The 22,354-nt window shown below is 42.9% G+C and overlaps 3 protein-coding genes across 11 annotated transcripts; all 3 read right to left on the bottom strand.

The window, feature by feature from the left end:
* Positions 1-3,279: 3,279 nt before the first annotated feature.
* On the bottom strand, positions 3,280-9,980 carry zgc:77375 (uncharacterized protein LOC402927 homolog). 6 transcript variants are annotated; one of them, XM_029150948.3, is made up of 9 exons: positions 9,090-9,980; positions 8,633-8,824; positions 7,892-8,004; positions 7,014-7,107; positions 6,893-6,926; positions 4,976-5,150; positions 4,700-4,876; positions 3,769-3,934; positions 3,280-3,584 (listed from the first exon to the last, which is right to left on the bottom strand). In XM_029150948.3, the coding sequence occupies exons 1-9, from the start codon at positions 9,141-9,143 to the stop codon at positions 3,402-3,404; spliced, it is 1,188 nt and encodes a 395-aa protein (XP_029006781.1). In that variant the 5' UTR covers positions 9,144-9,980; the 3' UTR covers positions 3,280-3,401. The 6 variants fall into 6 exon arrangements, 5 of the variants coding, with proteins under 5 accessions (XP_029006781.1, XP_055364893.1, XP_055364895.1 ...); XM_055508918.1 differs by having other exon boundaries at positions 6,893-7,107; XM_055508920.1 differs by lacking the exon at positions 7,892-8,004 and having other exon boundaries at positions 7,014-7,094.
* A 139-nt stretch (positions 9,981-10,119) lies between these two features.
* Positions 10,120-17,798, bottom strand: isy1 (ISY1 splicing factor homolog). Of its 2 annotated transcripts, none has more exons than XM_029150952.3 (11): positions 17,458-17,798; positions 16,861-16,883; positions 16,714-16,765; positions 15,078-15,143; positions 14,915-14,957; positions 11,893-12,005; positions 11,700-11,817; positions 11,502-11,624; positions 11,199-11,308; positions 10,386-10,475; positions 10,120-10,315 (listed from the first exon to the last, which is right to left on the bottom strand). In XM_029150952.3, the coding sequence occupies exons 1-11, from the start codon at positions 17,458-17,460 to the stop codon at positions 10,208-10,210; spliced, it is 849 nt and encodes a 282-aa protein (XP_029006785.1). In that variant the 5' UTR covers positions 17,461-17,798; the 3' UTR covers positions 10,120-10,207. The 2 variants fall into 2 exon arrangements, with proteins under 2 accessions (XP_029006785.1, XP_029006786.1); XM_029150953.3 differs by lacking the exon at positions 17,458-17,798 and adding an exon at positions 17,085-17,159.
* A 190-nt stretch (positions 17,799-17,988) lies between these two features.
* cnbpb (CCHC-type zinc finger, nucleic acid binding protein b) lies at positions 17,989-22,085 on the bottom strand. Of its 3 annotated transcripts, none has more exons than XM_029150956.3 (5): positions 21,814-22,071; positions 20,687-20,802; positions 19,370-19,435; positions 18,814-19,012; positions 17,989-18,665 (listed from the first exon to the last, which is right to left on the bottom strand). In XM_029150956.3, exons 2-5 carry the CDS (start codon positions 20,787-20,789, stop codon positions 18,548-18,550), a joined length of 486 nt encoding a protein of 161 aa, XP_029006789.1. In that variant the 5' UTR covers positions 20,790-20,802; positions 21,814-22,071; the 3' UTR covers positions 17,989-18,547. The 3 variants fall into 3 exon arrangements, with proteins under 3 accessions (XP_029006789.1, XP_029006788.1, XP_029006790.1); XM_029150955.3 differs by lacking the exon at positions 21,814-22,071 and adding an exon at positions 20,881-21,805; XM_029150957.3 differs by lacking the exon at positions 20,687-20,802 and having other exon boundaries at positions 21,814-22,085.
* Positions 22,086-22,354: the final 269 nt, after the last annotated feature.

Here is a 22,354-nt window from a genome sequence, read left to right as displayed (position 1 = left end):
CTGGCTCAGCGGCGGCTGAGCAGGATCTCGCCACGCCTCACTCCCCCGTGGGGGAATCCCTGGACTTCGTGTCTTCCCCGTTCGTGGACTTTGGTTTTGTCATGTGGACTCTTGTTTTGGCCCTCCTCCGGTCCTTCCTCCACCCACCCTGCTTGTTTCCCGTGAGGGGTAGGGATTCGGTCCCTCCTCCTGGGACCACCCTCCGCCCGCCCTGGTTTGGGGGGGGGGGGCTTCCGTGGGCGCCGTGGAAGGCGCCATGGGGGGGGGGTACTGTCATGATTTGGGTTTTGTTCTAGTTGTTTCCTGTTGTCACGCCATGTCCTGTTTTATTTTGTTGACTTCCTGTTATCAGTTCAGTTGTTCACTCCCTAGCTCATTACCCACACCTGCCTGTAATCAGTTAATCACTCACCTGTGTATTTAGTCAGCTCCTGTTCCCATAGTCCCTTGCCAGATTGTTGAGTTTCGTTAGTTTCCTGAGCCCCTTGAGTTTCCCGAGTTTCCTGAGTTCCTGAGTTTCCTCGTTCTAGTGTTTCGTGTTCCGTGACCCTCGTGTTTTGTTCCTGTTTCGCTTTGACCGTCGTTTCCTGCCTGTACCCGGACTAACTATCTGACCGTGAGTTTGCCTTATCCCTGCCTGTACTTTTGCCGTGACCACCTGTGTAACGAACCCTGCTTGTATACCGGACTCGAGATTGCCTGCTCCCCTTTGTTCTTTATCGCTGAACCTTGTGTATGACCTGGACCGTCTGACCTTGCCTTGGCAAATAAATCTGTGTTCAACTATCATCGCGGGCCTCTGTGCTGTGCATGTGGGTCCGCCGCCTGCCAGAGTCTGACAAATAATGTGTGAAAATGGAATTTGTGGTGTTGTATGTCATGACTTTTATTAAGTAGTATGGGATATGTATAATAATGCACATATGTATGCATATTGTATGTATATGTTTGTATTAGTATGTGCACATACCTTAGCACTATTATTGGTATTAGTATTAATCTCCAAGGTAAACCACAGTACAAAAATTGTTTAGTTATGAATGTGTTAGCCCAAGGTACATCCCTGCTTCTTATTTATTTTTTTTATTTTTTATTTTTGCTCCGATTGTTTATTTAACAGATTTGCTTGGTTTCAGCAGCTGGTTGCACCTCTTACCCCCCCCCACCCTCCCGCATACACACCCTAAAGCAGAAACCTAACCTGTCCACCAACACAGCAACATCACACACATTTTGGATTAGCTAAATAAACCATTAAATAAACCATAAATCAGGAAGAGTATATATATTCTATATATACTCTTCTTGTTAAAGCAAAGCTGTCCATCACAATATGGTATTCAGCGTAATATATGCTGCTTGCTAAACTGCTGGACAGAACAACAAAAAAAAAAAAAAACGTGTCCTCGTACTCTAGCTGTGACATCATGCAACTAATGGAAAAAGCTGAGAATTAACCAAAAACCACACAATATTTAAACTGCTACAGATTAGAAACTATTAAAGATATTAAGAAGCTGAACAGAAGATTAATAGTTCAATATCTGAAGACTGTTTTGAAGTTTAAATGGTGTCTGCAACTAAAACAGATCCCAGTTTGCCTGAAACGAGAGCAGCGGGTTTAAGATGTGGTTTTGTGCAATTAGCAGTGTTCAACTCCCACCTATGACTACAGAGGCTACGCTTAACCTTACCCAAAGGCACAAACCCCATTTTTTCAATACACTCAAACTTACCAACCGGAATTAAAGGGGCATTATTCGGCATCCCCATCATCGCGCTGTGTTGTCCTATTTTCACATTTAAATCCTCGCAATGCTGAGCGTTCGTTTTCCCGTAGATGAAAAAATCAACTGATGACTGAAAAGAGGGTGATCCTAAATACAATAAGCATTCGGCTCTACACCAAGGTCTAGGATTTTGTGTGTTAGTACGCAAGGCCTGTTCGCATTCCTGCCAACTGAAAACAGTGTTTATCACATAAAACCGGTCCGGCCGCGCCTTAGTACAGATGTAGCAATCAGTCTTCCCGTTAAGTTGACCCGCGAATTGAACCCACCTGTACCAACTATTCTGGAAACGCCCATCTAACGTCTCTTCCTTTTTCCCAGGCTCACCCTCGTCCTCAGGTCCCCACCATGTTTCTCGCATTCCGGTCATCATCCTACCGGCCCAGTCGGATGCCCCTGAGGTCACCTTCTGTACCCAACCAGAAAAGAAAAGATGTAAATCGGTGTTATTTGATTCTAACGCCCAATTTCCAACGAAGTCGGGGATTCCTGGATCCGTTTGTTTATTCTTAGACACAGGAGGCAGAGGTGGCGAAGGAGGCAGAGGCGGCTTGGCTAGGCTGAGTGAACAAGGCACATTAGTAGCTTACGTATGTTGACGTAGATAAAGCTGACAGAGTCATAACCTGGAATGTTCCTGTGATTTTTTCATTTTCATTTATATATTTATAATATTATAAATATTTATAATATTTATAATATTATATTATTTATATTATTTTATATTTACGTTTTGTTGTGTCATGTTCAGCTCCTGCCTTCTGTCATTCACTCTTAGCGGTGTTTGTCAAGTTCCTGTTTTACTTTCTTCAGCTTCCTGTTTAGTTACCGGTCTGCTCTGGTTTTCTCTCGTTTCCCTCCCCATTCACATGAGTCATTAGCTATGTTCAATCAGTAATCAGTCAGGTATTTAAACCCCAGTATGCACCACACTTGTTGCTAGATTGTTTGTTCATGCAACTCATCGGTCAACCGTCCAGCATGGACATGCACATGCTGTGCACTGTCATTCATCAAAGAAGCCAAAACACAAAGGTGTCACAATCCAGGGTTTTGCATATACATATCCGGTTTTGTGTCACACCAGGTTTTACGTTCACTTTACTTTCGATCATTAGTCTCCAGCTGCCGCCAATCAGTAATCAAGTCCCCAGTATTTAGCTACCAGCACTCACACCAGTCCGCTGCTAGATCGTGTGTTTTCGTACCTCAATCCAGCGTTACCTTGATTGATTTTCCCGTCCTAGAAACCATAGTTAGAGACTCTGAGTTTGTATTAAAACCCTCACACTTACCTGTCTGCTCCTGTGCTGTGCATGTGGGTCTGTCATCTCAGTAGCCACCACAGTGACAAAAGGTTTTAGAAGAAAATTCTTAATTTGTTATTATGGTTCTCCAGGGGAGCTAGTTTCTACATGTTTTTACATATCCATCATTATTATAGATCCAAATAATTACAATCCAAATGATACCACAGTCAGAGCTGTAATAAAATGTCCAAAGTCACTATATTGTATTTATTCATTTAGAAAAGGACACACAACAGTACAAAGTTAAAAGAATAAACTATGCCTGGTTGCAAAAAGTAAAATGGAGATTCGATGTGGGAGGTCACAAAGCCTCCTGTTGCAGCACAAGATCGACAGCAGCCTCCACATCCTCCACCACATGGTTCGGCGCCACTAGGTCTGGCTCCAGAACCAGGTCTCTGTGACCATGTAACTCTGTCTCTGTGATGCTGCTGCTCTGGTCACTAGATAATATGGAGTGAGGGTTGTAGACGCCTGTGCACACCTAAAGACAGGTACAGCATGTTTCAACAGGATGCTGACTTGATGGTAACTTATTTGTGTAATTGCTTTAAACAAACAAACAAACTAAAAAATGAGGAGATAATAATTCTTAAAATTCTTAAGTTTCATTGTATTTACTTTATGGCACTTTGTGAGCCTGTCTGTGAAAGTTAGGGTGTACAAACCAGTATGGAGTGACATTGAGAAGCAGTCGAGACCAGCTCCTCTGCCATCGTCAGCTGACTCCCTGCTGCCTTGGCAAACAGTTTGCTGCTTGTTTCCATGGCGGATTGCTGAGCCAGATAACGGTTGTACAGGTTAGCACCATAGATGTCTGTCATCAGGTTGTCACTTGGAACAAGAAGGAGACAAGTTACCTGGCAAGAAGTCATTAGGTAGTTGGTAGGAATTTAACATTTTTAAATATTTTTCTAATATTTCTCCAAACATATTCTTTGGTAGCTTAACACAAAATGAAGGCGTATACTTGACAGGTAACAGTTACAGGGGTTTGGTAATCTGTCAGCGTTACTGGGGTTTGGTTATTTGGTGACGTTACAGGGGGTTGGCCATCTGTCGGCATTGCTTGGGGTTTGGTTATCTGGTGATGTTACAGGGGGTTGGTCATCTGTCAGCATTACTGGGGTTTGGTTATCTGTCGGCGTTGCTGGGGTTTGGTCATGTGTCGGCATTGCTGGGGTTTGGTTATCTGGTGATGTTACAGGGGGTTGGTCATCTGTCAGCATTACTGGGGATGGTTATCTGTCGGCATTGCTGGGGTTTGGTCATGTGTCGGCGTTATTGGGGCTTGGTTATCTGGTGATGTTACAGGGGGTTGGTCATCTGTCAGCGTTACTGGGGTTTGGTTATCTGTCAATGTTACTGGGGTTTGGTCATCTGTTGGCGTTGCTGGGGGTTTGGTTATCTGGTGATGTTATAGGGGTTTGGTCATTTGTCAGCGTTACTGGGGGTTTGGTTATCTGTCAACGTTATTGGGGTTTGGTCATCCGTCAGTGTTGCTGGGGGTTTGGTTATCTGATGAAGGTACAGTGGTTTGGTTGTCTGTCCGCCTTATGGGTGTGTTTTGGTCACCTAACAATGTTACAGTTTGGTTACCCCACAGCATAGATGGTGGTCAGCGTGTGGTTGTGGTTCTGTAGCCTCAACAGATGCTCAGCATACTGATAGGTCAGCAGACTGGGTTTCCCAAGCAGTGCCTGGTACTGCAGGTCCTGTCCTGTTAGTTTTCTGTAGACGGACTCCAGACACAGCAGGAACATTCCATGACCAAACCTATAGCAGCATAGCAGGGTCAAACCAGAACCAGAAAACCATTAAATCTGAATCTGATCTGAAAACCATTAAATCATCTGATCAAAACAGCAAGATTACCGTGGTGATGGAGCCTCAGCCATCCATGTCAGGTCCATATTGCAGGCAAGAACTGGAAGGTGGCCTGATGACACTTGAGTGTGCTCACAACCAGGACTCCCATTTGTCAGTAGCACGTCAACCAGTAGCTGCAGGTTGGTTTCCCATCTCACTGGCTCCCCAAAGAGGATTATCACTGCAGAGGGGAAGTAAACAGGAATCTGTGTCTCAATATTACGCACACAAACATTCCCAATTTGAAATATTATCAATCACACATCACCATACTGTTGTGATTTGTTATGATATAGTTTTGCTTTAATTTTTGAAGATTTAGACTGATTTAGAATGAATGACAAGTTCAGGGTTTGACAGATTAGGCAAAAACTAAGTATCATAACAATACATACAACTACAGCCTTGTTTTCTTGTTTGCCCATCACTAATATTTCGGGTTGGTTGGCTATAACCAGGTGTCAGCCTGTTTCTGGGAGTCCCACAGCAGGGGTGTCAAATCCTGGTTCTGTAGAGCTACTGCCCTGCTGATTTTCCAACTCTCCCTGCTAATTACCTTGATCAGGTGTTTCAGTTAGCTGCTGGTTGGATAAACACACCTGATAAAGGTAATCAGTATTAGCTGGGGCAAGAAGAGTTGGAAAGCCAGCAGGACAGTAGCTTTCCGGGATCTTAGCTGTCATTCTTACCCATTTTTGGAAGTGTGTCCCATTCTGATTTTGGGATTTCCAGCTTGTACTCAGCACAGATGTTTACAGATCATTCAGAATAAACTATGTCCAAAACAAGAAGGGAAACATGTAGTGACAGGAATCCGTGTGAAAGAGAATTATATGTAAAGGGGAGATGTCAGACTTCAATAGACAGGATGGACAGTTTACAGTCATATTATCTATTATATTATATTTATAATATAATAGATATTATATATATATATATATATCTATTATATTAATTTTATCTAGTATCTTTAGTAATTACACACACACACACACACACACACACACACACACACACACACACACACACACACACACACAAACACAAACACAAACACACACACACACACACACACTATTGCCAAAAAGTATTAGCTCACCAAGCCAAATAATCAGAATCAGGTGTTGCAATCACTTCCATGGCCACAAGTGTATAAAATCAAGCACCTAGGTATGCAGACTGTTTTTACAAACATTTGTGATAGAATAGGTCACAAATGAAAAAGTTGCCTGTGCAATAATACAAGTTGTGAAATTTCTGGAAAAGTTTGTGAAGGACAGCACCGCCACAAAGTGTTAGGCTGCGGAATCTGATTTAGCAAGAGAGGTCACCTCTGAAGACTCAAACGATACAGACCTCCAAACTTCATGTGGCTTTCAGATTATCTCAGGAACAGTTTCAGAGTGCTTCATGGAATAAGTTTCCAAAGCCGAGCAGCTGCATCCATGCTATACATCACCAAGTGCAATGCAAAGCGTGTCTGATGCACGCCACCTGGACTGGACTCTAGAGCAGTGGAGACACATTCTCGGGAGTGACCAATTGCACGTCTTCATATGGCAATTTGAAAACACACTCCTATCCTCTTGGACAGCCTTTCCGGAAGAGCTGAAGCTGTTAGAGCTGCAAAGGGTGGACCAACGTCATATTGAACCCTATGGATTAGGAATGTCACTCAAGTTCATTTGCGATGCAGGGTAAGAGAGTGAATCCTTTTGGCAATAAAAAAACTCCAAACGTCTGTCCTTCCAGGTATGCACGTACGTACATACTTAGATAATGTTAAATAATTTGTGTAGTTCAAGACAGTCTGGAAACAAGTCGATAGAAAACCAACATCACTGCATCTGAGAGCCATTAAAGCTGTTTACTAACACGTGCAACACATTTAAATAAACTGAATTTCTCATACTTATGTTTTACCTTCTATTTTAGGAAGAGTTGGGAGAGAGGACGACTGAAAGACAGAAAACACAGTTAGTTCGAGTTGCTGAGCCTCTGGACTCCAAATTTTATCAACACTTGGTCTGTTGCAGCTACTCACAGGGAGTGTGGGTCTCCGGTTGTGGTCCACCATATCCAGTTGAGGGTGATTTTGTCGGAGCTGCTCCATGCTCATCACCTTCTGAAAACCCAGGCTGATTATGATTGGGTCAAGACTTCAACACTCAAAACAGCTGCAGCATTTTATCACTGATTTATCCCCATTCAAATGTAAATACAATAAAAATGATATATTTACCAAACATGTAGTGAGAGCTTATTGTTCTAATTGTAATCAGTAGGGCCGGGCAGATCGATCCTAATATCGATACCAACGCTAGTATTGATATCGATCAATTCCCCAACAAAAATATCAATACTTTTTCAAAGAGACGACCTAACTATTTTGTCTGTCTGCATATCTGAGTGCCTGTGTGTAAGCACTAACACCCCTCCCTCCCTCTTGCTTTGAGGTCTCACGTGACTCAGCGACTAAACAAACAAGCAGGAGTACACAGACAAGCAGAAGGATGGAAGCAAGAAAGACTGTGGTTATATTTTCAAACTGAAAATGAAACAACAGCGACCTGTACAATCTGCAAAAAAGGCCGTTAAATACAGTGGCAACACCACCAATTTACATTATATATTTATATTTACTGTTGAACCATGTATGAGTTTCATTAAATTAATAATACAATTCAAAACAAAACACCTAAAAGTCATAAAAATGCATTTGTATTTGATAATGCTTTAATTTTCAAAAGTATCTGTGTCAATATCAGCGATACTGGTCCAGTATTTACATGGTATCAGATCGACACCACGTTTGCAGTATCGCCCACCCCTAGTAATCAGACCTTATCGTTCTTATCAGTCCACAGGCTTTAAACCCCGCTGGTTCAACATTCAGGTCAGAGGTCAAGTGGAGGAGGATACGTGTTAGCAATGTCAGCAACAGGTCCCTGTCCTGAGACTAGGACACATTTATCATGGAAACTCTTTAACATTTTCAAAGGACTGTGGGAAAGAACCACTTGTTCTGGAGCAACCTGCAGAGAAAAGAGGTTAAATGTCAGGGGGATAAAAAGGTCATCAGAGGACTTAAACAATCTGACTCTAATACTTAGTTACTTAGTTAGAGATTAATTAATCTAGAATGGACTGGACGCTGACTGTTAGAATGGATATTAATTTTGTTGGCACAGCACCAGGGGAAGCTCTCTGTAGCAACTGACTCAATTAAATCAGGGCTCACCAACAACATGTGCATCAGGACAACGATTAACCTTGAAGGCTATCTAGATTACACCATGCTGCCGTCAACATCCACAGAATCTATTGGTCCAGCGTCTTTGATTGGTCCACAATAGCTAATCTCTCTCATCCCATAAGCAAATGATGATGACGATATATCAAATCAAAATCTAAAAAAAATTATGTCAGCCTGAAAATAAACTTTATTCAAAAATGGAGGGAAATGAGAGATAGAACTTTAGTGACAGAAAACCGTGCAGAGACAGAGCAGCATCTGTCAGGACGGAGTCTGAGCTTCTGCTTCACATCACTTCAGGCTTATAAATTTGTATTCATTTATTCTCACTACAAGATCATTCTAAATTTCCTTAAATAAAACACATTCATCATTATTCTTTGCGTATCTCCACCTGTCTGTCCTACCTGGATGTTCAGCAGGTGAGACAGCTGTTGGGCCTTGTGATGTCTGTGGCAATTTCCAGCATTGGTGACAAATACAATAGGAAACCGGAAGTTGTCGTTTCTATCCAAAAGTTTCTGGAAAGCTCTTTGAGCAGCAGGAATCACTGCTCCGCCACGGAGCAGGACGCCGTCCACGTCAAACAGAAGGCCTGTCTGATGGGTGGGAATGCAATAGAGGGGTCAAAGAGCTGTGAACCAGAAAAACGTCCAGCAAGTAACACAGCAGAAATACAGTATTAAGATCAAAGCAATGGAAATAAAACACTAACTCTGAGTTTCTGAGCTTTTATTCATTTTTTACTTGAAGACAAACTTTAGAAAAATACAGTTTCAAAAATCATCAGTTTCTACCTGCAGGATGAGACAAGCGTAAACTACTCACTAGTACCAGTAGAAAAGTCCTAGTCTGAAAACTGACCTGTCTGCTGGTGGATACTGGTCTGAGGGTCTGAAGAAGCCGTTGGCACCACATAACGTCTGTCTGTGCCAGAGCCACAACCTCTGCCGTTATATACACACACACGCCAGAGACGTGAGGACGTCACTGAAGCTCAAACCAACATCCCCACCCTCCCAGCAGCTGAAACAGGGAACGACCTGCTGGGTCAAGCTGAACCAGAACTCCTTTGGACTCATTGAGAACCTGACATTCTACAGATTTTACCTTCATGCATCAGGTTCTGTGATCCCAAAATGAAACCTGTTGCTTTTGGTGGAATTGTTTTTTATATTACAGAAATCCAACAATAAGGAATATCCCCACAAAAGTAGTAGTAATCTGGAACAGTTACCCCCCCCAACACACACACACACACACTAATTGAAAGGTCCTGACTGAAACCCTCTCTCACGTGCAGCCTTCAGCAGTTAATCAGCCAATCACATGCTGCAGCAGTTGCTGTCAATCAACCAATCATCTGCCAGATGGAAAGCACGAGACACAGCTCTGTCCTTTGTCCTAACGCAGCTTCTCCTGTTCCAGTCTTTCAGGACTTAACAGGAATCACCGCAGCACAAAAATAAAACCATTCAACTCTGCCTGCTTCTGTACAGTCAGGAGAGAACTGGAAATTGGACAGAACCTCTCTGCTCTCTAGTAACATTGAATTGAATTGAATTGAATTGAATTGAATTGAATTGAATTGAATTGAATTGAATTTAGCATCTAGAGCTCCGGCCGGCGGTTCTCCGGTTTCCTCCCACAGTCTAACGTGCACTCTGAATTGCCTGGTGTAAGTGGACTGGCGACCTGGTGTACGGCCTCTCCCCATGTTAATGTCCTGATTGTCCATATTAATCAGGACATGAACATTCTCATGAGGCTTAGCTCTACTACTGATGAAAGCAAAGACCCAAATTTAAGATCGAATTTAACATAAAACATTTGTACAGCCAGTTGTACAGTCGTCACACAGACAGTGAATAAACAACATGGACTGATGCTCATGAACAGAATGAACCAAAGCAACATTTAATTAGAAACAGGCAAAGTACAAAAAGTCCTTATTTACACGAACAGGGTCACAGACAGAAGGCTCAGAGTCCCAGCAGAGTTCTGGCTTCTTGACTCTGAGCCTGAAGTGTTTCGCTGGCATAACGCTGCAGCAACTCCATCTTCTTCCTCCGCACCAGGGCTTCCTCCACCTGAGACACAAGGTTCAGAGTTACAGTGGGTGTCTGTGCTCAGTTTCAGAACCCTGTTGACATCTCTCACCTCTTTCTGTGAAGGAACAGGGACATGGGCGATGAAGGCAACTCCTCCCTCATCTTCCTCCTGCTCCTCCTGGCCATCATCATCCTCAGGCTGCAAAGGAACACAAAACCAACCAACATATTTACTGACACAACCGAAGGGCAATGAACACAGGAAAGGGCTGAGCATGTATTCCAAGGCTCGACTTGCCTGCACAAAAAGTGGCCAATTAGACATGGACTCATTACCATAGAGACTGATTCTGATTAAACATCTCCTCTCAATCTTTGCTTATTAGCTGTTTCTGAATCACTCACTCATTTGACTGATCCTCTTTTGATTTTCAGGCTTTTCCCCTGAACATGTATTTACCTTTTATATATATATACAAATTTCATCTCCATAAGAAGCCGCTGCTCTGAGTTTGGTCCATGTTTAATCAGTGATTTTGTGATCAGCCTGTTACACAGCATTTATCCCAGCATCAGAATAAGCCAGGAAACAGGCCCAGGATGTTTCACTCTTCTTAAATCTAGTGTGTGTGTGTGTGTGTGTGTGTGTGTGTGTGTGTGTGTGTGTGTGTGTGTGTGTGTGTGTGTGTGTGTGTGTGTGTGAGAGAACAAGCAGACCTTTGGTGTGACTCTGTCACAGCCACTGCCCTAAGACCAAACCACTACATAACATTTATTACTGCAATAGGAAAACCTATTGTCTTGCTTGAGAGCGACCAACAGAAACTGTGTGTTTGTGTGTGTGTGTGTGTGTGTATGAGACTGACTGACTGAGACAGGCGCGCTGTGCTGAGGTCAGCTGACCGGTGAAGGGGTAACTCACCTCATCGTTGCGGACGCTGTAGATGCTCTCCTCCTCCTCCTCCTCTTGTTTCTCTCCAGACAGTTGAGACTCCTTCTGTTTTCTCCACTTCTGCATTGCCTCAATTACAGCTGCACATACATTATCATTACGAGTCACAACCCGACAGAGCTATAGAACACTACCATAGAAGCAGAGATAAAATATTAATTTAATGAAAAAACATTTGTCTACATTTCCCACCATTAAGTTCACCTTTTGAGAATACAGTAAATTTTTATGAACTAGAGCGGGAGTGCAATAAATAAATTCAAGCAGCCCCACCTTGTTTCTCATACTGTGTCTCTAGAGGAACCAAGACTCCATCATCTTCGTCTCTGTAGCCATAGTACTCTGCATCAACATCCTTCATCAGCTCCCCTCTTGTCTTCCTCGGTGCAGGGGCAGCTGTTGGTCACATGACCAGTGAGGTCTAATGATCGGTCCGTACAGTGAAGAATTAGACACAAACAGGTCACTTACGCTCCGTCTCAAACAGTTCCCTGACTCCCGGTAGGTCTCTGGCTGCTCCGAAGTATTTGTACCCTCTGTTACCCGGAACTTCTTTCCCTTCATGATCCAACATCTTTGGACCGAAACGCTAATGCACAAACACATCATCAGTTGTAGTGAGGTTTTATGTGACATCTTCCAGCTCTGTAGTTTCTCTACTTACTGCATAATCGGGCCCTCCAAGCTCCCTGATACGAACTTCCCAGTGACGCTTCTCCCTAAGCAGCTTGTTAATCTCATCATTCAGGTCCCGGATCCTGAACTCGCCAAGACCAGCTATAGACACACAGGACAGGAAAATTATCACGACGAAGCAAGTTTAGCCAAAGGAGCTAAACAATAGTTTTAAATGTACATTGAAAAGGAACAATAATGCAAAATGTGAAGTTTTCTGTAGAGCCATATACTCACATCCTACAGTGAACATTTCATGAAGTGCAGAAGTGTACAACCATTGAGAAAAATAATTAACTCCAGGTTGTTAATGGAAATAAACAATTATTCCTCCCTAGTTGAGAAAAACAAAAACAGCCCCAGGTTTCTTTTCAGCACTGTAGCCAGGCTGACTAAGTGTCATAGCTGTGTTGAGCAAACTATCCCCTTAAATCTCAGCGGCAATGACTTTATGAACTAGTAACTCCTTTCAGCTTATCCCATCAGGAATCGCCAAAGCGAATGATTCGCATGATAGATTTGACAGAAATCACTGTCTAGATCAGTGTTTCTTAACCTGGGTTAGATCGAACCCTAGGGGGTCTCAGGGGTTCTGGGGAGATTAAGACAAAAGACACGCCCCGACTCAAATGATTCATGATGACACACCCTGCTTGGCAATCATTGGCTGCGGATGATCCCCCTACATTGCTTGGTCAATTCGTGCTGAAGGGAATTTGGGCCTAGCGTTGCCAGACATACAATAATTATCATATTTTTATGATAGTTTTGGGGTCGGTACAATCTACAACATCAGAGCGCCAACATACAGTAGTTTTGACACTGCTGTTCATCCAGTTCTGATTTCGTTTTGATTGACGCGCACATCACCAGAAACTGTTTTCACACATAGCTGGCTGGTTCCTCCCCTCTGTCAATGACACCAGCAGAGCTGCTGATTGGTGATGATCTGCTCATGTTGTTTGCACAGTTGCACCTTTCATCCAGCATCATGACACACTTCTTTTACCACACTAGTAAAAGAAAAGCCTCTAGGTGGTACAGAGGCTGGTGAGTAAACCAAGCAGCTTTACCGATCGGAGATAAGTTATTTATTGGCATAAATAGGGGAAAAGATTTAAACCATTTCAGAGTGGTGGTATTACAAAAAGGTCATGTAGTTTTGAAAAATTCTGTATATAATTTTAGTTCATGCATTGTCTTGATTTTGTTCAATGAAAACAGTGCTATTAATACACACACACTCTTGTACTTACAAAGTGAGGACCTACATTGTCATAATCCGTCCCAAGCCCCTTACCATCACAACTAAAGGCAGATATCTAACCCTTGCTCTAATCCAAACCAAACCTCAATTCTAACCTCAACCCTAAAATCACATCTTAACCCTTAAACAGGCCTTCAAAGGACCGGCCAAAATGTCCTCACTTTGAGAAAAAAAAATTTTTGGTTCTCACTTTGACACAAGTACAAATACACACACACACGTCTCGAAAAAAAAAATCCTATTTTATATTTCATTAAACAAGGGTTCAGTAAAAGTGCATATGAAACTGGTGGGTTTCAGTACTTCCAACAAGGTTAAGAACCACTGGTCTAGAACAGCCAACAACTTCAACTTTACCAAGACCTCCGTCTTGGAGAGCTTTCCCCATAACTCATGGAGTTAACTTGAATAATTAACTCTTCCAAGTTGTTCACTTGCCTTTTAGACCCAATCCGAACCAGATTACTCAAAGAAGTTCTATCTTTAATCAACTCGTCCATATTAAATCAAACCAAACAAATCAACCAATCTTATAGGCTCTGTAGCACAGGCTTTTGAGGTGGCGGTGGTCAACCTTTATTGAAAAAAACCTACTCTGGACCCTGGAGAACTAGCCAACTATAGGCCAATTTGAAATTTACCCATCATCTCTAAGATTCTTGAAAAAAATTATGGCTAAACAATTATCTGACCACCTGAGTGGAAATAACCTGTATGAAGATTTTTTAGTCAGAATTTGGAAAAAAAATTGCACAAAAACAGCTCTGCTTAGAGTCACTAATGATCTTCGCTTAGCTCCAGAGAATGGTCTACTGTAGTTTCTGTCCTTGTCCTGTTAGAGCTTAGTGCTGCATTTGATACAATTGATCATAACATTAAAGAGATTAGAACATAAAATCGGAATTAAATGAACAGCACTGGGATGGTTTAAATCCTATTTGTTGAACAGATTCCAGTTTGTTTATGTTACGACAAATCTTCCATATGCACAAGGATTAGCTTTGGAGTTCCACAGGGTGCTGTGCTTGGTCCACTACTTTTCAATCTATATATGCCTCCTCTAGGTGACATTATTAGGAAGCAAAATTTCCATTTTATGCAGATGATACTCAGCTATTTTTGTCTTTGAATCTTGACTAGTTGACGTGTTTCATTTGGTTTCAGAGTTATTTAAAAGAAGTCAAATCTGTAGATGTTCCAAAACTTACTTCAACTAAATTTAGATAAAACCGAAGTTTTGGACAGGCTGGACAAATTTATAAATTATCACTGAACTTAGAAAAGAGTAAATTCATGGTAATTGGCAATTGAAGACTGGATGAGCAAATCCAAGTAAAGGTTGGAGGTGTTAATATACAAAGAGTTTATGAGATGAAATTTCTAGGTGTAGTAGTTGATGACAAAATTTGCTGGAAACCCCACATCAAATATATACAAAACAAATTGGCTTATTGTAAATTTATTTTCTTTTACATGCTTGGAAAAAGTAAATATAATAAAAAAATAAGAATATTTCAGTGCACTGCTGTTGAGAATAGCATCTGCAGTTTTGTGCTAAGACAATAAAACTCTAAGGCGAGGAAAACACAGGACAACAACAAATTGCTATGATTCTGAGAAGCTGCTGGAGGAATATGAAGTTGCCAAGACAACAAAACACACGGTTCACAGCAAAGTGATTGTGTGTCATCTGCTGGAACACGTAATGGTTCCTTTAGAGTCAACAGGTCTGGGTCATACTCACCATTCTGGATCTGGGCCACTTTCTTTGATATTTCACTGATGATCTGCAAAGCAGCACATAGAAGCATCAGTAGCGCAGGTAAATGTCAGTCATACTGCAGCAAAGTCTGGAACATGACTGAACATTAGACCTGCACCTAACCATAAGGAGTGAAAAACAGCACCTGTCTTCTCCATTTCTCAGCTTTAGGAAGCTCACTGCATTCTGACGCCAGGAAAGGTCTCCGCTCCTGAAGATGGGTTAGAGAGAGCAAAAACTTTCATCCATGTCCATATCATCCATGTTCTAATAATTACAGCTGAAGATGGGAATATGTGAAGCAGGAGAACATTAACCCTTAAGGACACACAGTCTATTAAAAGGAAAACTTTAATATTTTCAATAGGAGTTGACCAAAACGACCTCATTTAAAAAAGAAGGGACACTCAGATTGCTCCATAATTTCTATGTAGAGTAGTTACCATTTATTCATCCATTCATTTCCTCTGTACCTATCCTAGCAACGGTCGGTCTTAGAAATGGGCAGGGCCATGTTTAGAGGGGGTGGGGCCAGTCTGCTGGAGCGCAACTGCTCTGTCCGCCATTGTCTTTCCTCACATACGCGTACAGCACTAATGGTCAATGGCTGAATGTTCCGCTGTAGACTATTTAGAAGACAGATAGTTTTACAGGACTGTCTGATATTCGTGGTTAGTTGTATGAGTACACCGCCACGAGTTACGCTGTTTGGAGGAGGACGACGCTGCCCATAAGGAACCGGCACCCGCAGCAGAGAGCCCAGAGCCGGAGTCGGGCAGAGCCAAAGGCCAGATGCATTGTGTCTCTGCACTGATCGAAGCATAACTGAATATTCCAGTGCTGCAATTAATATACTGCGGCCGTGGATTTTACTGCTAACTATGTGTATATGCTGTGATCAGTTTTGAATTACATACGTTTAGAGAAGCTGGAAACTAGCTTCAGGACAGACAAGAAAAAAAACAGCCGGGACAGAAAGGGCAAATTAGCATTGAGTAAGTAATACATTTGACCTTTTATTGTTTTAACTTGCGCTGTGAAGTCTGAGTAAAGTTACGAGCCGTTTTTTGTGTTTTAAAAAGGTATTCTATTTAGACTGTCATAGACTATTTAGACTTGTATATTAGCTCTGACTGGCATCAACTTAAATACTAGTTCAATAATCATTTCATCTTTTTGTAGGTAATATTGGCCGGTCGCGTATCATCACAGAGACTCCGTGAAGAGACCACCGTCTTGTTTTTTCAGCCACTTACAGCAGATAAAGAAAAGAAGAGGGGTTTGGCTAAATAAAGAATCTGTGGCTTTCTAACAATAGTCTGGTTTGATTCAAAATAAAAATCTGCTAAACAACTTACTAACGATGTCCTTAAAACACACACACTCAGATATAACCTTTGGTTAAAACTGTAAAGCAATGTCTGAACATTTGTCTGCTAGATTTAGTTGTGCTTCTTTCGAACAGAGACATGATGCATCTGACTCTCAGCTGTCAGTTGCAGAATGAATTTCTCTGCATAAAAAATATGGAAGGTACGGAGTGTCCCTTCCTTCTTAAATACTACCCAACATCGCTTTGTCATCAACCCCTATTTAAAATCGCTGAAGTTTTCCTTTGATTTAAAGTTTTGTTTTTAAAATGTGTTGCTTGTTACTTACTTCCTATTTTAAATCATTAATACTTGAAATCCCAAACAACTTAAAAAAGCACTTGATGACTGGGCTCCAGACCCACTGGTAGGAAACCAAAAGATGAGGGAGAACGCTAAGTAGAACCTAACCTTGACTTTTCCCTCCTCCAGCTGAGCCTGTCTGAACCGAGCCAACGCTGTCCTGAGGGGCACATTGTTAGAAAACGTTGGGGTAAGCACATTTAAACAATGATCCAGAAATCACTGGGACTGTATAACCAAACCTTCAGGACTTACATGGCCTTCTCAGCGTTCCTTGCCTACACAAAGACAAAAACATCAATTAATTATTATTATTATTACTACTAGTACGAATCTGATCTGTAAAAAAACATTGTAAACATTTTGTTCTGTTCCTGTCAAATGTAAACAATCAACTGAAGGTAAAGTCTTCATATTTATAATTCCCTTTACATAAAACAGATGATGTAAAAGAATTTTTTCTTTAAAAAGTGACTTACTCTATCAAACGAAATTTTAAGTGTTTTAAAAACTCTCTAAGCCGCAGTTTTACGACTGCGGTCAAATAAGCCACCGTTCGCTCCTCCTAGGGGAACTCAGCCGTCGCTATAGTTGTGAAGTGCGCGGTTTTTGCGATACTTACGGTAGCAGTGTTTTCACCAAAGAATTTACAGTGTACTAAAACGATGGCTAAACTGGCAATGCAAAAACAAACGGTGGCTCACTTGACCGCAGGGTTTTACGGAGTCAAGTCATAGTGTCTAAGCTCAAAACCTCGTCACTGTACAAAAGTTCGGTCCTGCGGTCCGGTTAAGAGGCTGGGCTCCGCTAACTCGGTGAACAGCTAGATTGCAGATGTACTCCGCTACTCACCATCTCTGCTGCCGGTTTTAGTTTTTGGATCTAGAGGCTGGATAGAAGCAACGTCTCAAACGCTCAACGCACGCTAACAAAACTGGAAGCGGCACTGCCTCTTCTTCATCCTCTGGTTTAGCGCTGTCTTCCGGTTTTAAGGAGTCGACATTGCTGTAGCGCCACCTGCTGGAGGAGGCGCCGCTCATACAACTTTAAAAAGGAAAAAAAAGGAAAAAAAACAAAAGGAAAAAAAAACACCGATTTTCAATGGGGGCTGCAATCAGGTTGATTGTGAGTGTGTAAGAGATGAATTGCCTTGACCATGTAATAACCCTGGATCCCCAGTGCCCGTTACAATCACAACCACCCAATAAAACGCCGGGGAGCGTTAACAATTCCACAAAGATCACAAGTCGAATACATGAATAAATACTGGTAAACTCAGAATTCACTCAAAACAAATCTGTTTTTTTTTTTAACTGTAAAACGTTTTAATTTCTCACTTTTTTATTGTCAGATCTGATAAATGAAGTTAGTCTCACTCCATAATATTCTTCCTCCTCCACATTTTTATTGTCAGGTTAAATTTACACAATCTGAAGAACAACCAAAACACATTTTTACAGTAGTTCTAAGTGATATATTGTACAAAAATAACATTTTGACTTTGTGAAAACATTCTCTTCTCCCTAAACCTGTTTTTTAAAACATGTTTTATCGTATTATTATTAGAATTTGTCTCAGCAACAACTCACACCTTTAAAACATCAATAATTATGTTCCTCAAGTTGTTGCTGGCTGTTTGCTGGAGGCCAAGCTAATCTCGTCTCGTCTTTTCTGTGTCCAGAAAAATAAAGTTATTATCTGAAGATAAAACTCCCAATGCTTCCTCGTGGCCATAGATCCGCCCACTTATGCCTAGGGACGGGGAGGTTACCAAGAGTAAAACAATTTTTCAAAATGCAGGAGTCTTGTGTTTGCCCCTCAGGAAAAGATCCTCTTGTCTATTCTGCTAGGCTGCTGGGAGGCTGACGGACAGGCCTCTGGACCAATACAGAGAACCAGAGGGAATGGTGAAGAGAAAAAAAAAGAGACAGGGCAACATCAGCTAGGCCGTAGCCTCGATGGTGCACTCCTTGGCCAGGTGACCAGACTTCCCACAGTTATAGCAGTTCAGCTCCGAGGCCTTGCTGCAGTGCACAGCTACATGGCCGATCTCCCCACACCTGCAGTAAACACAGGCAGCAGTTAGCCCTCTCACCTGGAGATTACCAGCCCTTCAGGAGTACCACACACCCCTTCAAACTTCTTAGTAGAAGCTTGACCTGCGCATCAAACACCGCAGCGGCTGCTTCAGTGTAGCAAGAAGCTCACCTGTAGCATTTCACCTTCTGGCAGCATTTCTGGATGTGTCCGAAGCCTCCACACGAGTAGCACTTCTGCTCATGGGCGTGGTTGCAGTCTCGTGCCATGTGTCCAGCCTTCCCACAGTTGTAGCACAGCTGCTCTCGCTCCTTCTTGGGTTCCTTGCAGTCTCTGGAGATGTGACCTCCTCTGCCACAGTTGTAACATGCTGCAGGAGCAACACCAGGCTCGAGTAAACACATCACTGACGTCCTCGCTACATCTAACTGCACTTCATGCTGCTTTAAGATACCTATCAGAATTCACTCAACAGGAACTACCTTTTTTGAATCCATACACCCAAAATGTGCAGTTTCTCCAGACTCTATTTTGGGGCCTGAACTAACTGGGTCTGGACCCAAAAATCTAATCGCAGATCATTTCATCAGAATTTAAAAAAACGTTTTTACTATCGGCCTGATGTTAAAGGGAAAATGGGACAACGGGACTTAAAGGGACACTCAGTTCAGTTCCACGCAAATCAGTTGGAGACGAGGCAGAGTCGTGTGCTCAAGTGAGTTCTTACCGTCCTCTGTTCTTTCACAGTCTCTGGCGACATGTCCGAGCCCCCCGCAGCGGTAACAGAACAGATCTAAAACAGGAAGCATCAGCTGTGACATGTCTGCCCTGAGATTTAACAGAATGTGTGTTAGACAAAACCAAAGCTACTTTCTATTGTCTCCTCCACTGCACAGCCCTTTACTCATTAGTCATTATCAGATTCACCCTCAAAACTTGCAGCTAGACCCTTAAGAAGCTGCGTTCCTCGTTCAGGAGTACAGCGAGCAGCCTGAGCCCCAGGGCTAGTGGAAGAATCTGGGTATTACATGGCTGCCAATCCAAAAGAGTTTTGGAATGCAACACATCCCGTGCACCCAAAACCATCACCCTGTCTTCATCCCCTCATAGCCACAGAGCAGAGCAGCCGTCCTAACCTTACTACCTGCTCTGGTGTAGCTCCTGGTGTAGCATTGGCTTAGGAAGCAAACGGTCTTAGGTTAAAGCCCACCAGAGCACCAAGTGGGTCCTTGAGTAAGACACTTCGCACTAGCTCCCCAGGCGCTGCTCACGTGGCAGCTCACTGTTCCCCCAAAGGAATGGGTCAAAATACAGAGAACAAATTTCCCCACTGTGGGACTAATAAGAGAACTTCCTTACTGATCAACAGGTGTTGATAATGCTGCCCCACTGAAAAAAAGGCAGTGAATCAGAGATTAGTTCCAATGGTATTTTTCAGAAAAGTTTGAAGCAGCCACCCAATGCTAGTCAGAGCTGCTGAGGTGTCTGAACCGTCTTCTTCATACATTTTCCTCCTTCTGTCCACTAACATGGCACCATGGTGCTGCATGACATATACCTTTTGTCTACCTTTCGCTGTACATTTCTGCAGGTCTCGCCACACTCAGAGCTATGTGTTTCAGTGTGCAGTTGCTGGCCCAACAGATCTGCCTGTGTTCTGTTACTGTATTCTGCCTGTTGCTGCTAGGGTTCTTCTCTCTCCTCTCTGTCCTCTTACCTCAGCCGGTGCAGGCAGATGGCTGCCCACCCTGAGCCTGGTTCTGCTGGAGGTTTCTTCTGTTAAAGGGGGTTTTTCCTCTCCACTGTCTCCTGGTGCTGCTCAGTTTCTGGGATCGCTATAAAGTTGTATTTTTGAATTCTGTAAGGGCTTTTAAACCTAACTAAATTGCTTTGATATGAGCTTTGTTGTTAATTGGTGCCATATAAACAAAGTTAAGTTTATGACAGTAAAATAAAAAATGTAAAGACTTTTGTTGTGAAAGTCTTTTACCATAGACATATATTACACATAATACGTAAGTGCGGGTGTCTAGGTATGAGGCACCTTTGCCTCTGCCACGACCTCTGCCTCGTCCTCGGCTGGTGCTTGGACAGTTCTTCACCCAGTGGCCGCTGCGGCCACAGCCAAAACAGTCATTACTGCTCATCACCCCGGCAACACTGGATGGAGACACAGACCATTTATATTCTACATTAATAAAAAAACAGAAAATATGGCCTATGTGTAATTGTCCTGACCTGGGCATCCCCCAGCACCTTGTGTCCAATACTCCACCAACTCCATTAAGGTTTTATGTATGAATTCAGCAGATCCAAATTCCTGGACCCTGACATCTAATACCAACATGCTGATGTTAAACTAATATGGTTCCCTTTCAGACCGAGGCCCTGGGTACAGTCCTCGATCCAATGTCTCAGTGGGAGGGAACCTGAGCCCAGCTCACTCCACTGGGACACAGCTGTGTCTGTGAAGGAAGCAGCTACTGATCTCATTCCTCCATCTCTCTGAAATCAGCTAAATCTATAGTGAGGTTCACTTGTCAGCAACTAGAAACTTCTCACATAATTCACCGTATGTCACAGCGCATAATAACACACAGTCTTTCTTGAAAAAAAGTATACCTCCTACGACATAGATGTACTTTTATTCACGCTGGTAAGCACGTCCTCCACTTCTCCTGCCTGTGGGTTATTCGGTCTAGGAAACTTGTTCATTTACAACAGCTGTTCTTTTACGCGACTAGTTCTTTTCACACATGACAAACAGAGAATCCTAAGAGAAAGGGAAACGAACAAATGCCTAATGACAATATTATTACTACTACAGTTTAAGGTTGCGTTTCCAGCCTCCGGAGCAGCACCGCCCCCTCCGAAGTAGCCGCGTCCTCATTGCAGACGGACGTGAGCGGGCACCGGTTGGGAGCTGTTCCTACTGCGGCTCGGCCCCGTGGATTTCCCCGTTAGGTGTCCGAACAGAGGTGACCTATGCATAGGCCCACCTCGGTCATACTGGAAGCTAACGATTTAGCATCTGTGCCACAGCGGGAACCTGCCCGCTCTGCTGAGCCTCTTCTCTGGGAACGTCTCACGGAGGCGGAGTGGCACCACCGGCAGTAGTAAACCTCATGCATGATGAAAATAGCGGTCCAAACGATCACAGCAATAACTCACCTCGGAACCGAAAATGTGGATGTTTATTTCCTATCCTCCTCTGCGCCACACGCGGTCTGCACACGGTACCGCACATCCTGCTGCGTTCAGGAACCGTTAAACGTGCTAAAATAACAGGCTTTGTTTTGCTGATGAAATTAAATACTTCTGCAAATCGCCAGTGACAGAGACCAGAACAGACACGAAGATACCGAGAACAACCAAAGACATATGGCGACCCGAAGTCCGATTAAACACAGAATGACACAAAGCACCCTTTTGTTTCTGGTGATTTGTTTGTTTTAATGAAGTGAAGCGTTATCTTGTGACGTCTGGTTGAGCATTTACAAACTCGAAAAACGTTCTGGAACGCCTCACGTGCGCACGACCCAAAGCAGAGGGGAGGGGCGTGGGCGACCACGCTGTTTACGTTACTGTTGGAGCCAGTGCCAACTGGCTGAGATGAGGTCGCCAGTCCATTGCAGGGACAAACAATTCAAATGTATAATAAAAATAATCTGAGTGAGTGTGGGTGTTCCAACTACAATGACCCAGGCTCATG

This window comes from Betta splendens, chromosome 5, assembly GCF_900634795.4.
Source record: "Betta splendens chromosome 5, fBetSpl5.4, whole genome shotgun sequence".
Lineage (NCBI taxonomy): Eukaryota > Metazoa > Chordata > Actinopteri > Anabantiformes > Osphronemidae > Betta > Betta splendens.
The sequence above is the reverse complement of the archived record's forward strand: the minus strand, read 5'-3'. Positions and strand labels throughout refer to the sequence as shown.

Excerpts from the sequence above, each read along its gene's own strand:
- zgc:77375 (XM_055508918.1), bottom strand. The coding sequence starts at position 9,143 with ATGTGGTGCCAACGGCTTCTTCAGACCCTCAGACCAGTATCCACCAGC. Across the intron at positions 8,005-8,632 it reads CTCACCTGCTGAACATCCAG|GTTGCTCCAGAACAAGTGGT; the intron begins GTAGGACAGACA and ends TTTTCTCTGCAG. Across the intron at positions 5,151-6,892 it reads AACTCTTCCTAAAATAGAAG|TGATAATCCTCTTTGGGGAG; the intron begins GTAAAACATAAG and ends TCCCCTCTGCAG.
- isy1 (XM_029150952.3), bottom strand. Across the intron at positions 10,476-11,198 it reads ACAGCGTCCGCAACGATGAG|CCTGAGGATGATGATGGCCA; the intron begins GTGAGTTACCCC and ends GTTCCTTTGCAG. Across the intron at positions 10,316-10,385 it reads CTGTTCCTTCACAGAAAGAG|GTGGAGGAAGCCCTGGTGCG; the intron begins GTGAGAGATGTC and ends CTTGTGTCTCAG.
- cnbpb (XM_029150955.3), bottom strand. Across the intron at positions 19,013-19,369 it reads CTGTGAAAGAACAGAGGACG|CATGTTACAACTGTGGCAGA; the intron begins GTAAGAACTCAC and ends TTGCTCCTGCAG. Across the intron at positions 18,666-18,813 it reads CAGAAGGTGAAATGCTACAG|GTGTGGGGAGATCGGCCATG; the intron begins GTGAGCTTCTTG and ends TGTTTACTGCAG.